The following is a 14,503-nucleotide window of genomic DNA, read 5'->3' as shown; positions in this document are numbered from 1 at the left end:
CTAAAATAAATAAATAATAAAAATACAAAAGAACAAATAGCATTTATGATACTCACACTTTAAATTACCTAGGAGTTGGCCAGGCGCAGTGGCTCACGCCTATAATCCCAGTACTTTGGGAGGCCAAGGCGGGCGGATCATCACAGGTCAGGAATTTGAGACCAACCTGGCCAACATGGTGAAACCCCGTCTCCACTAAAAATACAAAAATTAGCTGGGCCTGGTGGTGGGCACCTGTAGTTCCAGCTACTCTGGAGGCTGAGACAGGAGAATCGCTTGAACCCGGGAGGCGGACTTTGCAGTAAGCTGAGATCATGCCACTGCACTTCAGCCTGGAGACAGAGTGAGACTCCATCTCAAAAAAGAAACTGATTCCTTCCATTTTCTCAGTGAAGTCGGAAGCAATGCCTGCCTCAGCTGACAATGATTGTAGAAGAGGTACCAGTAGGACCAAGCGGAGAGGAAAAGATGTAGAATAGTTGTTTAAGTGAAAAAGTGAATGAACTAAGAAAATATAGTATGACTTTCAGGCAGCATTAAGGGCCCACATGATGGTCAGGAATTTAAAATGAAGCCAGTTAAAGAGGTTTTGTGTTTTTCCCCAAACATCTTCAGTTGCACTAGTGCAGGTATAGGGTAGGCAGAGTGGGATTAACCAGTATTGCACTTTTCTTCTGAGACAAAGTCTCGTTCTGTCACCCAGGCTGGAGTGTAGTGTCACAATCTCAGCTCACTGCAAACTCTGCCTAGCAGGTTCAAGGGATCCTCCCACCTGAGCCTCCCAAATAGCTAGGATTACAGGCATGCACCACCATACCTGGCTAATTTTTCTTCTTATTTTTTTTTTTTTAGTAGAGACGGGGTTTCACCGTGTTGCCCAGGCTGGTATCAAACTCCTGACCTCAAGTGATCGCCCTGCCTCAGCCTCCCAAAGTGCTGGGATTACGAGTGTGAGCCACCATGCTCAGCTCAGTATAACATTTTATCAAATGAGGACCATAAAACAAGAATGAAGAGAGAAAATAGAATTAAGAATGAATGCAAGGACTAGTATCCAGAATCTACAAGGAACTCAAATCAGCAAGGAAAAAAAACAAAACAATCCCATCAAAAAGTGGGCAAAGGGTATGAATAGACAATTTCCAAAAGAAGATATACAACTGGCCAACAAACATACGAAAAAATGTTCAACATCACTAATCATCAGGGAAATGCAAATTAAAATCACAATGAGATACCACCTTACCCCTGCAAGAATGGCCATAATTAAAGAGTCAAAAAAACAATGGATGTTGGTGTGATATGATGTGATGAAAAAGGTACACTTTTACACTGCTGGTGTCCACTATGGAAAACAGTATGGAGATTCCTTAAAGAACTAAAAGTAGAACCACCATTCCATCCAGCAATCCCCCCACTGGGTATCTACCCAAAGGAAAAGAAGTCATTATATAAAAAAGACACAGGAACACGCATGTTTATAGCAGCACAATTCACAACTGCAAAGACATGGAACCAACCTAAGTGCCCATTAACCAATGAGTGGATAAAGAAAATGTGGTGCACATACACCATGGAATACTACTCAGCCATAAAAAGGAACAAAATCATGTCGTTTACAGCAACTTGGATGAGCTGGAGGCCATTATTCTAAGTGAAACTCAGAAAATCAAACATCGTATGTTGTCACTTACAAGTTAGGAGCTAAGCTATAAGGAATCAAAGGCATAAGAATGATAAAACAAACTTTGGGAACTCAGGGAGGAGGTTGAGGGATAAAAGACTATGTATCGGTAGTGTACACTGCTTGGATGACAAGTGCACTAAAATCTCAGAAATCACCAACAAAGGACTTATCCACATAACCAAAAGCCACCTGTACCCTCAAAACCACTGAAATTATAATAAAATTTTTTTTAAAAAAAGAATGAATGTAAGGGTATGATTAATGGGTGAGCTTAATGAAATAGATGTCACGTGGGGTGGTAAAACTCTTCAAGTTCAAAGAAATGAGGTTCAGAATTTAGAGTTCCAGAATATCATAATCACCAACAGTAATGTCACTGGTGAAAGGGTGACTCAATGCCGGGCGCAGTGGTTCATGCCTGTAATCTCAACACTTTGGGAGGCCAAGGCGGGTGGATCATCTGAGGTCAGGAGTTTGAGAGCAGCCTGGCCTACATGGCGAAACCCTGTCTCCACTGAAAATACAAAATAAGCTGGGTGTGGTGGCGTGCGCCTGTAATCCCAGCTACTCGGGAGGCTGAGGCAGGAGAACCACTTGAACCCACGAAGTGGAGGATGCAGTGTGCTGAGATTGCATTACTGCACTCCAGCCTGGGCGACAACAGCAAAACTCCATCTCAAAAAAAAAAAGCATGAATCACCAGCAACTACATACCTGTAGTGGTCTGAATTGGTGGCGGCAGCATTTACAACCATGTAACTATCATTGTTTTCATGGGTAGTCAGGTTGACATACTTACATGTCAAAATATATTTTACCTCATAAATTATGTGTGATTTTCCTTTATAGTACAGCTAGTACATTACAGGGGTTTTTAAAATTTATGTGTATCAGATATTATCTATAAATTTTATTTCAGAATTGAAAACGAAGAAGGGGTAATTAAAAGAGGGAACTGACTCTGACAGGATTGAGAATCACCACCACAGAAAAATTTTTGATACATATGTAACAAGGTGACAAAAAGGACAATGTTAAAAATAAAGAATTAAAAACAACCTGGATGTTCACCTATACAACAGGTAAATGGAATAGGCAACATAAAAACAACTGAATGTTCACCTATACAGCAGGTAAATGGAACAGGCAACATCAATACGTATTAATGGGTAGATAAACCTCACCTCTTTCGGCAAACTAAAAAATGGCATATTTCTTAATAGTTTATAGGATATATAATTGAGGTGACACCAATGGTGGGAAGTATCCTCCTCAGAATGCGAAAGGGGCTATGATTTTAAATTCTGAGAAAATACATGGAATGCTACCACACAGCCCTGCACTACATAGCGCTACATACATGTTTTCACTGTTTTCTCTTTTTGTTTTTTTTTTCCCCTGAGACAGGGTCTGGCTCTGTTGCCCAGGCTGGAGTACAGTGGCCCAACCATGGCTCAGTGCAGTCTCAATATCCTGGGCTAATTTTTTTGTAGGGATGAGGTCTCACTATCTTGCTCAGGCTGCGTTTTCTCCATTTTTTAACGTCAACTTACCCTGTGGTTGCAGATGAAATGTAAATGTTACTAATCCTCATAATATACAAAAGTAAAAGTAGAGCTGGCAAATAATAGAATATTGAAGAGGTTTATAAAAGTAGAGAAAAGGCATATGGATATTCTAATCTTCCGAGGCTCAAGCAACTCCTCCACTAATTTACCAGGTCTATGGTCTAAAGCAATATACTTATGTCTCCTTTTCTACAAAAAAAGGAAAATAATAGTACACCGATTTCCGAAGGCCATCTTAAAGATTAAATGAGACAATGCAAATAAAGCATTTGAGACAGTGCCTGGTACTCACTAAGGACTCTGTAAATGGTGGTTATCATACTTAACTGTATTTTATGAAGCAATTTTTATTGCCGTAATACCATGTAAAAATTTGAGAACTCCTGAAATTGTAGGACCATTCTGAGTAAAAGTCAAATGTCAGACTACCTATATTACATATATGCCTATTTCCATATTTTGAATCTTCAATTATGACTTCTCCATTGAACTTGGGACCCCAACTGTCTATCATCTCAACTTGTATGTTAAACAATCTTCTCACACCTAACACAGTAAAAACTAAACTTTTTATATCCTTCACCCAATTTGTTCTTCTCTCAGTCTTCCCTATTTCAATAAATAGCACAATCTAACCTACTGCTGAAGCAAGGCAATTATCCATAATTCCTCTCTTTCTTTCAACCCTCAAATCCAATCCAACAGGAGCTCCTAGTGGATCTACCACCAAATCATAGCCCAAATTTTCCACTTTTCAGCATTGCCATTGCTATCAAACCAGGCCTAGCCACCATTATCTCTCTGCTGCTTCTGTTACTCCTTTATAGTCGACTCTCCACAAAGCAGCCACCCTTTACACACATAAAACCCCCCACTGTATTTATTTTTTTTAGACGGGAACTTGCTCTGTTGCCCAGGCTGGTCTCAAACTCCTGGCCTCAGGTGAGCCTTCTGTCTCAGCCTCCCAAGTAGCTGGGACTACAGACACAAGCCACCACACCCAGTTACCTCCACCACATTTAGAATAAAATTCTATGACTTCATACCTGCCCAGCTACTTCCACCATATTTAGAATAAAATCCTATGACTTTATACCTGCTTCCTCAACTTCGTCTTTCTTAACACCTCACTCATTTAAACTCTAGCCAGGCTGGCTTTCTTTATGTTCCTCAACAAAACTAGGGTCTTTGAATTTGCTGTTTTCTCTGCTTCAATTATTCTTCACTCTTATGTTTCTTTAGTGTCTGCACTCACATGTCACCTCTTTTGACCACCCAAAGTAGAGTCTCATAAGCATTTCAAACCATGTTTACTTACAAGCACATGCTACCTGAAATGATCTAATTTCTATACCTGTCTACCTCTTTCTAACGCAATGGCAGGGATCTCATTTTCCCATTTTCTGTTAAGTCACCTTCTCAATGAGGTCTTCAATGACCAACTATTTAAAATTCCAACATATGCATCTTGCCTAGTATTCCCTATTCCCTTCACTGTTTTTTTTTCCAAACCACTTAACACCATCTAACACACTATACATTTTATTTATCTTTCTTGCTTATTCCTCTCCTCCTACTAGAATCTAAGTCCACAAAGGCAAGGATTTGTCTTTTTTCACACTGTATCTGCAATGCCTAGAAGAGTAAGTTCCTGATAATACAGGTCATCGATAAATATCCTAATGAAGCTGAATGAATGGGCCTTGTCTTGTTTAAAGCTGGATGGATCCTTAGCATCTTGAATACCCAGCATACAGGAGGCACTCAAATTTACTAACACAATGACTGTTAAGACACTCAGATTCTGAAGTACTACCAATCCAAAGAAAAATTGTATTTTGTTCAGTATAAACTGAAATAGAAATATGATTCTATTTGTATGTTCAAAAACTCCTATGACACACTTTTTAAAATAGTTAAATATGTTTTATTGTATCTTAAGTTAAAAAAAATTAAAAAGATTACCCAGTTGGGTAACTTAGTTTATAAAACCTAAAGCAACAGATTAATTAGAATGCCCTTTCCCTAACAATGTCAGAAAAGTTATTATGCTATAGAATTCAACAGAAAGGGGAGAACTAGTGATTTAGGAAAGAGAGCAGAATTGATGGATCAATGTCCTTGAGTAAGCAAGAAGGCATGGAATCTAATACTTTTGTGGAGGGAATGGCATAAATGAGGAAAACAGGCAATTTATATATTCTAATAAGGAAGAAGGTAGATTATATGGTCACAGCTACAAGGAAGTGTATAGATAGGTGGTGGGAGACTATGGCAGTTCTCTTCTGATTGCTGAAATTGTCTTTGGCTACATTATCTAGTGAGGAGCATGGAGAAAATGTGTAGTGAAAACAGTTAAGAACCCGGATGAGAGCCCTGATGGATTCTAATTCTTAAAGAACAGTTAAAAACACAGCACCGAGTAGAAGTAGGGCTCAGAGGCATAACAGAAAATTAGCATACTGTAGTATCACAGAATATCAGCATGATTGCTCAACTGTCATTCACTGAGTGCACATCTGATGAATGAAACGGCCCAAAGCCAATTCACAACAGCACGTGTAAAAGAAGACGGCAAATCGATCTTCACTTGGGAAGGGGTGCAAACATTACCAAAGCGCTGTCTTTCTACAACAGTCTATGCTGTAGCATAAAATCAACTATCTTGAGTGTGAATATGTATATGCCTTTCTTACAGAGTAAATTTAGCTTGTTTCTTCCAAAGAAGAAATAATCTCCCAAATGGTAATGATATATTATTAAATTACTCCCCAAACTTTTTAAAAATAATAAAGAGATGGTATGTAATGAAGCATCGACACGGTTCTCAAACTTTATTATCCTTGTAAAAAGTCTGACCTTTCCAAAACTCATCCGGGCTTTACCATTAAATCTGCATCATAATTCTAGAGTTTGCCTTTCTTCTTTTTGAATAACAGGTTTCAAAGTACAGCCTATTCGCTGGATTATGAGAATATGTTACTAAGAAGAATCACTTCATCCATGGGAAGTTGCAGGCAGCATTTTAAAGCAACACTGCCACCAGAAGACAAGAAAGAAAAGTAACTACTAACGACTACGGGGCAAGTTAAATACAAAATATTTACCTGGCCTCTCAACGTGGCTACATTACAACCTGCCTACTACCGACTCTTTAGAAAGGCTCATTCCTTCTTGTACCTCATCTTTGTAACTTTTTTCCCCCCAGCATTAGCCTATCTACTAAGACACATTAACCTAAAATCGTATCCTAATGTTCTAAGTGTTGGTCTGGGTAGTGTTTACACAGGTGAACACAAATGTCGAAGTCTTTCACTTTTTTTTTTTAAATAAGTGATCAATACTGTGTCCTAGTAACTCCGCAACGTGTCACGGAATCGCTGAATTTGTCATTGTTCACAAGTGTAGAAAAACGTGGTCAGAAGTCAGTCCTCGCTGCCCAGTGGGGACGCGCGACCCCCCTGTTTCCCCTATTTTTTTTTCTTTTTTTTGGGGGGTGGGACAGAGTCTCACTCTGTCGCCCAGGCTGGAATGCAGTGGCTCGATCTCGACTCACTGCAACCTCCGCCTGCCAGATTCAAGCGATTCTCCTGCCTCAGCCTCCTGAGTAGCTGGGATTACAGGCGCCCGCCACCACGCCCGGCTAATTTTTGTATTTTTAGTAGAGACGGGGTGCACCATGTTGGTCAGGCTGGTCTCGAACTCCCCACCTCGTGATCCGCCCGCCTCGGCCTCCCAAAAGTGTGTTTCCCCTCTTAAGCGGTGGTTCGGACGGGAGCTCTCCCGGCCCGGCGCTCGAGTCGGGGATTAAAGGGCCGCCGCGGAGGGCGTGACCAGCCCAGCCTCGCCGCCGTCGCTTACCCGGTAGTTGCTCGAACCCACCCAGTCGGTGAGCGCGTCGACGGTCTTGCCCAGGCGGCCCAGGTCCTCTTCCAGGTCCGGGATGGCGCCAGGGGCGCCAAGGTAGAGCAGGAGCTCCTGGCCGACCTGCAGCCGGCCGCCGACGTCCTTCTGCTGCACCTGGGCGCAGAAGTACTCCATGCTGCGGGGCTCCATGGCTGCGGCCGCCTGCCCGCCTGCCAGTCTGTGAGCGGCCAACTTTCGCCGAGCGCCGCCCAGCCTCTAGTGCGGGTCCCCGCGGGAGCGGGAGGGACTCACTTAGCCCGCCAGGGGAGCGGCTTGCGGGGCGCAGCGGGCGGCGGGAGGGACGCCAAGCGCCCAGCCGCCCCCAAACTAGTCAAACTCGGCGCCCCCCGAGCCCCAGCCCGCTTCAGAAGCCGCGGCCGCGGGCGACGTCAGCACGCGCGTGACGTCAGCACGACGCCGGCGAGGGCCCTCCCGTCCGGCTAGCGCTTCGCTGAGGAGGTGGTGGAGGTAGCTGCGGAAACCGCTGGGAGCGGTAGGACCTCTAGGGAGACTTGGGGTTCTACTTGGTTCGAGCCTGCCGGGAGGCGGGCCGTTCTTCGCTAGCCGCTGCTGGGGCAGCCTGCCCTCGCCCTGTGAAATGTAGAACGTTTCCAAGTTTTCCTCCACTTCTGTTCAACGCTTAGGAAAGTTTCTGGTACTTAGCATCCCCCTTTCCCGCCCCCACTGCCGGTTTAAAAAAAACAAAAACAAAAAAAACAGAATACACTCATGACTTCTGCTTCCAGCCACCACCGCAGTCACTGTGTAATACTTACCAAAAAAATAAAAAATAAATTCGGTTTGCATAAAGTAAAACGCACAGATTTTCAGCGTACACTTCATGAGTTTCGGCAAATGTATTCATCCGTGTAATCACCACCCCAGTGAGAGTACAACACGTTTCCAACACCCCAGGAAGTCCCAAGACACTTCCCAATTACCGCCTCTTCCCTAGGCAGTTCTGATTTGATTTCTATCACGGTAACATAGTTTTCCCTGTTCCTCAGCTTCATACAGTCTACTTTTTTGGAGTCTGGTTTCTTTTAGCATAGTGTTTGAGGTCCATCCAGCGCTGTCGGTGTCTCAGAAGTCCATTCTTTTTTATTGCTCTCCATTTTGTGGAATCACTACCATTTGTTGATCCATTCACTTGTTGGTAGATGTTTCGGTTGTTTCCTATTTTTTATAATTATGAATAAAGCTGCTACAACGGTTAGTGCATAAGTTTTTGTGTGGATATATTTTCTTTTCTCATGGGTAAATACCAAGGACTGGCATTACTAGGTCCTGTAAGTTGTATGTTTAACTTTAGAAGAACCTGCCAAATTGTTTACCAAAGTGACTGGATCATATTAAATCCCCACCAGCAATGCTTGAGAGTTCCAGTTGCTCCACAATATTTAATTTGGTAAGGGTTATTCGTTTCAGCCCTTCTAGTGGGGGTAAAGTTGTCTAATACATTCCAAATGCACACTGTATTTATCTTGACAGTTATTCCCAAACACAATGAAATGACTATTTATGTAATATCTTTCTCTTCTAATACACAGAAAGCTCCAGGAACCTTTGTGTTTTCCTAGGATGGTGCCTGGCAAATAATAGGTGGCCAATTTAAGTTAAATGAGTGAATGAATTCAACAAAAATTGATATTTGAAATATTCACAATCACTAAATAAGAACAAACTCAAAATTCAAAGAAATTGACTGTTTTCTGTGTTCTTTTTTCAGTATTTCTGTACTTCACAGTTGTAAAGTTTCTTCCATCTTTAATTGGTTGTAATTTCCCTCAGACTGTGCCTCAATCTAGTAAACTATGTGTGTTGGTTAATTTTATGTGTCAACTTGACTGGGGCAAGAGATGCCGAAATAGCTGGCAAAACATTATTTCTGAGTGTGTCTGTGAGAGAGTTTATGGAAGAGATTATCATTTGAATTGGTGAGCTGAGTAAAGCAGATGGCCCTTTCCAATGTCAGTGGCCATCATCCAATTCGTTGAGGCCTGAAGAGAGCAAAAGGGTGGAGAAAGGCCAAATTCACTCTCTCTGCTCGATCTGAAACATCCATCTTCTTCTGCTCTCAAAGATGGGTGCTCCTGGTTCTTGAACTTTTGGATTCAGACAGAAACTTATGTCATCAGTCCTCCAATTCTCAGTCCTCTAGACTAGGACTGTATTACACCACCAGCTTTCCTGGCTCTCCAGCTTGCAAACAGCAGACATGAGACTTCTTGCCCCGCTTAACCATGTGAGCCAATTCCTGTAATAATTATCCTCTCATTAGGCCAAGTGCAGTGGTTCACACTTGTAATCCCAGCACTTTGGGAGACTGAGGTGGAAGGATCGCTTAAGCCCAGGAGTTCAAGACCAGCCTGGGCAACAAATTGAGACCTTGTCTCTACAAGAAATCAATAAATTAGCCAAGTGTGGTGGCACACACCTGTGGTCCCAGCTACATGGGAGGCTGAGGCAGGAGGATCACTTGAGCCCAGGAGGTCAAGGCTGCAGTGAGCTGTGTTTGTGGCACTGCACTCCAGCCTGGGTGACAGAGCAACACCCTGTCTCAAAAAAAAATTTTTTTTAAGTATTCTCCACATATCTATCTACTGGTTCTGTTTCTCTGGAGAACCCTGACTTTTATGGTAACCATTCCTTGGGTTTGAGTGTCCAAAGGTTCTGTTCTTAAAGGGTTGCAGAAAGATATAAAAAGAGAATCCTATCCAGAAGAACTTTACCCTGTAATTGCTAGTGACCAGGTGCAGTATGTGGTACAGGAAAAAAAAAAAAAATGCAGGAGCTCTGGATTCTAGGTTCAGCTCTACCTGTTCCTATGACCAAAAGTGACTGCTGCTCTTCCCCCTTGGTTGTCTCTATTCCCCTTTCTGAACTTATGTAAATTGAAAATCACACTAGATCGTTTTTAAGTTATAAGTTAACTAAATCATCTTTAGGAGTAACTCTGGAAGAACCTATAAAATTATTATTAATTATCATTTATTGTGTTTTATTTTTAGTAGAGATGAAGTTTCACTGTGTTGCCCAGATTATTCTCGAACTCCTGGCCTCAAGCAATCCTCATACTTTGGCCTCCTAAAGTGGTGGGATTACAAGCATAAGCCACTGCACCTGGCCTATAAAGTTAATAGTAAACATTGGTTACTATTACTTATATATTCTTTCTGTGTTTCATTTTAATTCATTAACACATATCCTCTGAGCACCTATATTGTGCTAGATACTGTGCCAAAGTTCCAAAGACACAAAATTCATTTAGACCTGGTCTCTGCCCACAAGCTCTAATAGGCACAAGAAAATAAAATGTGAGATTCTATGATAGAGTAAACATATACTGAGATGCTATGATAGAGTAAACATATATTGAGATGCTATGATAGAGTAAACATATACTGAGATGCTATGATAGAGTAAACATATACTGAGATGCTATGATAGAGTAAACATATACTGAGATGCTATGATAGAGTAAACAGAGATGCTATGATAGAGTAAACAGAGGGTTTTTGGAAACTAGATGAGAGGCTCCTTATCTAGATAGTACTGAGTATGGGAGTAAAAAAGTTACAAATTAAAGGTTTCTTGGAAGAGGTTATATTTAAATTGAACTTTGAGGATAACTAGGAATTAACTAATTAAAGAATTGGTTTCCTGGGGAGTTGCATGTTTGTCTACAAGATGTAGTCTCAACTATTTTGATTAACTATTTGTTATTATCAGTATATACTCACTACAAAATCTACGTCTTTATTTATATCACCATTGTCTGTCCTACGTTCAACATTGTTAGAGCAGAAAGTTCACAAAATTGCTAGCATCTCAGTCACTTTTTCACAGCATCCCTAGGCCAAAAGAAACACCTAAGAAGTCCACTAGATAAGTGAGATCCAAACAGCTTAGTATTTATATCCTAGCAAGTTGCTAGGCATATGAAAAAATGATATATGCAAATCAAAAATTTTATTTTAAATATCATTCTTGAACAACACAAATGAGATGTCTGTGCCTGTTGGTTACTGTCCAATTTCTCTAACCTTGGAATGGGACTGAATATCATCATTCTCATCCTGTTGCACATCGATACTCAAGCAGTAGAGCATATCAACACCCAGCTTGGCTAATTTTTTAATTTTTTTGTAGAGACATGGTCTCATTTTGTTGCCCAGGCTGGTCTTGAACTCCTGGGCTCAAGGATTCGATTGTTTTTTTTTTTAATCAACGCAACCACAAAAAACACAGCCTGGCAAAGATATGACATCAATGAAAAAAATGTACTACAATGCAAAGATATGACATCAATGAAAAACAATGTACCACAATCTGTTGTTGAAATCATGCACTACTTGGAGCCATTATATGTCTTACAGATGCCAATGATCACCATTGCCCTTTAAAACTGGGTGAGGGAGCGAGACTCCGTCTCCAAAAAAAAAAAAAAAAAAACTGTAAATATCCTTGAGTGCTCTTGGTGAGTGTGCTTTGGCACCCCAGGGTGCTGGTCACACAATTTGGGAACTTTGGCACAGACAGATCCCTGATGATACCCAAGTTTTCAGAGAGACAAAGAGAACAAGAAACAAGTAGTAATCATGCAGGAAGAGGTATGGGTTCCAATAAGGACTCAGCTTCACAAAGATTCATGCCTAATCACATGTTAGGGCTTTTAATCCTCTAAGCAACCCCGTATGGAAGATATTATATCCCCAACTTAGCAAGGAGAAAGCTGAGGCTCAGAGATTAAGTTCCCAGCCTCACTCATGATTTCAGATCCGTGATTCAAACCCAGGATGTCTGGCTTCTGTGGTCTTTCAAATAGACATAAAGAAAAGAAAATTGGAAGAAGAAAGTTTTGAATTAACTACCACAATAATAACACTCCTTGCAAAACACATTGCATTTCTTTGAATATTTATTTATATTTTCATTTAGGACCTGTTTTTATCTGAATTTCTGTTAGAAAGGAAAAAGAAAGGAGATGGAGAAAATGGTGAGGAATTTTAGAAAAGAAAATGGTGTAGGAAATATCTGCGTTCTTTTATGATCAGTCACTAAAATTTATCTGGGAGCAGAAGTCTATTTTTAACTGGCAACGAAACTGAAATAGATCATTTAAATACAGCAAACTGACTTCCTGACTTATTTGTTCATTATTTGTGATAATAGTGGAAACTTTGAGTAGACTTTGTTCTGCCACTGGAATTTATTTTCCATACGAAGGCTAGGAGACAAATAAATCACCACACAGCTGGTTTGAAATCATGCTTCAGCAAATATCCTTCAAGAAGGGCATTGTGTTAGGTACTGGAGTGGGGGTGGGGGAATAGATGAGAGTGTCTTGCTAAAGATTTATCACAATCTTTCTTTAAAGGTTAAAAGGGATATACATATATACGAATGTTCATAGTAGTTTTATTCATTATAGCCCAAACTGGAAACAACCCATATATCCATCAACTGGAAAATAGATAAATGTCGTATGCCATACAATGGAATTCTACAAAGCAGTAAAAACCAAAGTACTGATATATTCAGCAATGAGGCTAAGCCTTTTAAAAAATCACATTCAGCACATGAAGCCAGACACAAAAGAGTACATATTGTGCAATTCCATTTACATGAACTTCTAATGCAGGAAAAACTTAACTGATGGTGATGCAAGTTAAATAGTGGGTATCACCAAAGAAGGGAGTCAGTGGACATTGACTAGAAAAGGGCCTGAGACAGCTTTCTGCAGTGATGGAAATGTTCTGTATCTTGATCTGGGTGGTGACGATAAGAGCGTATGCATTGGTTAAAATTCAGCAAGTTCTGTGCTTAAGATAAGTACATGATGCATTTACTATATGCATGTTGTACCCAAAAAAGGATTGGGGGTGGAGCTTCAGAACAAGAGATTTAAAAAGAAAAAAGGAGATGAAGCAGTTACAGTCTATTTCAGTGCTACCCGATAGAAATATAATATATATGTAAGTATATAGTATACGTAATTGAAATTTTTCTAGTAAACACATTTTAGAAAGTAAAGAAAAAAGGTAAAGTTGTGCTTACTAATATATAAATTATATTTAATAGTATTTTATATAGCAATATTTTAAAAATATTTAATAAAGTTCTGTTAATCACGTTTTAGTATGCCTTTATTAAATATCTTTTTTTTTTTTTTAGATAAGATATCATTTTGTCACCCAGGATGGAGTGTAGTGGCAAGATCACAGCTCACTGCAACCTCAAACTCCTAGGCTCACTTTAGCCCGCTGGGTAGCTAGGACTACAGATGTACCACCACATCTAGCTAATTTTTTTTCTATTTTTTGTAGAGAAAGGGTCTCACAATGTTGCCCAGGCTGGTCTCGAACTCCTGGGCTTAAGCGATCCTTCTGCCTCGGGCTCCCAAAGTGCTGTGATTACAGGCATGAATCACTGTACCAGGCCTAAATTTCGTGTTGATAATATATTATTTGTACTTAATAATATTTTATTTATATTCAAATAATATCATTTAAGCCTGTGATTAAAACAAAAAATTATATAAAATATTTTACATATTAGTGCAAGTTTCTTGGGAAAACCCAGGTTTTGATACTAATGACTTTGTAAATGTAATAAAGTCATCTATTACCTTCCTGGAGCTTCATTGTTTCAGTCTAAATAATGCAGATTCACAATGATTGTTGGGAGAGATACTCTTCCATGAGTCTTGCGTATGTTTTGCTAGGTATGCCAAGAATACAAGGCACTGACTACTCATTATCTGGGCTATTTCTCTGGGTTATGTTTGCAGCGAGCAATCTGGAGGGATGAAATAATGTCTCCCTCCCAGACAGAGAAAAGATTTGCTTACTGCTTTCTATAAAATTGCAGAATCCCCAACTTCAGTGTTTCTGTCCATGAGATTTGGGAGGCAAAGCACATGACTTTACAGTACTTGCTGTGCTGTGAGTAAAAAAGTCCTTTGTCCCTGACCCAGGAGTCTCGGGTTTTCTGCCAGCATCAATGAAATAGTCACAGGCTAAGGTATTAGTTTGTAAACAGGGTTTAAAAAATCCTGTCACCCACCACCAAAGGCTGTTTTTTTTTTCTTTTCTTTTATGGTAATAATCAAATTGAATCTATTAAAAAGTGAAATAACTCCATAAATGTAGTAAATATATTTTATACCAATATTAGTTGGTACCATTATTAAGGAAGTTAAGCTAGGAAGGCCAAATAAAGCTTCATAATTGCTACAGAAATTAATAAAGGATGCAATACACTTGTCCAAGCAATATTTGCAATAAAATTATTTCTGTAAGTAAATACACTTGTCCCAACAATGTTTGCAATAAAATCA

General features: G+C 40.1%; 1 protein-coding gene across 21 annotated transcripts in view; it reads right to left on the bottom strand.

The window, feature by feature from the left end:
* The window catches only part of CLASP2 (cytoplasmic linker associated protein 2), a 217,789-nt gene extending 210,226 nt beyond the window's left edge, over positions 1 to 7,563 (bottom strand). For all 21 annotated transcript variants that reach the window (XM_077991295.1, XM_077991306.1, XM_077991296.1 and 18 more), the window contains exon 1: positions 7,117 to 7,563. In XM_077991295.1, coding sequence (XP_077847421.1) covers positions 7,117 to 7,311 — 195 coding nt within the window. In that variant the 5' untranslated portion in view covers positions 7,312 to 7,563. The remainder of the gene's footprint in view (positions 1 to 7,116) is intronic.
* Between the last annotated feature and the right edge of the window lie 6,940 nt (positions 7,564 to 14,503).

Source organism: Macaca mulatta, chromosome 2, assembly GCF_049350105.2.
Source record: "Macaca mulatta isolate MMU2019108-1 chromosome 2, T2T-MMU8v2.0, whole genome shotgun sequence".
NCBI lineage: Eukaryota > Metazoa > Chordata > Mammalia > Primates > Cercopithecidae > Macaca > Macaca mulatta.
Note: the sequence above shows the minus strand (reverse complement) of the source record. Positions and strands in the feature narration are given on the sequence as shown.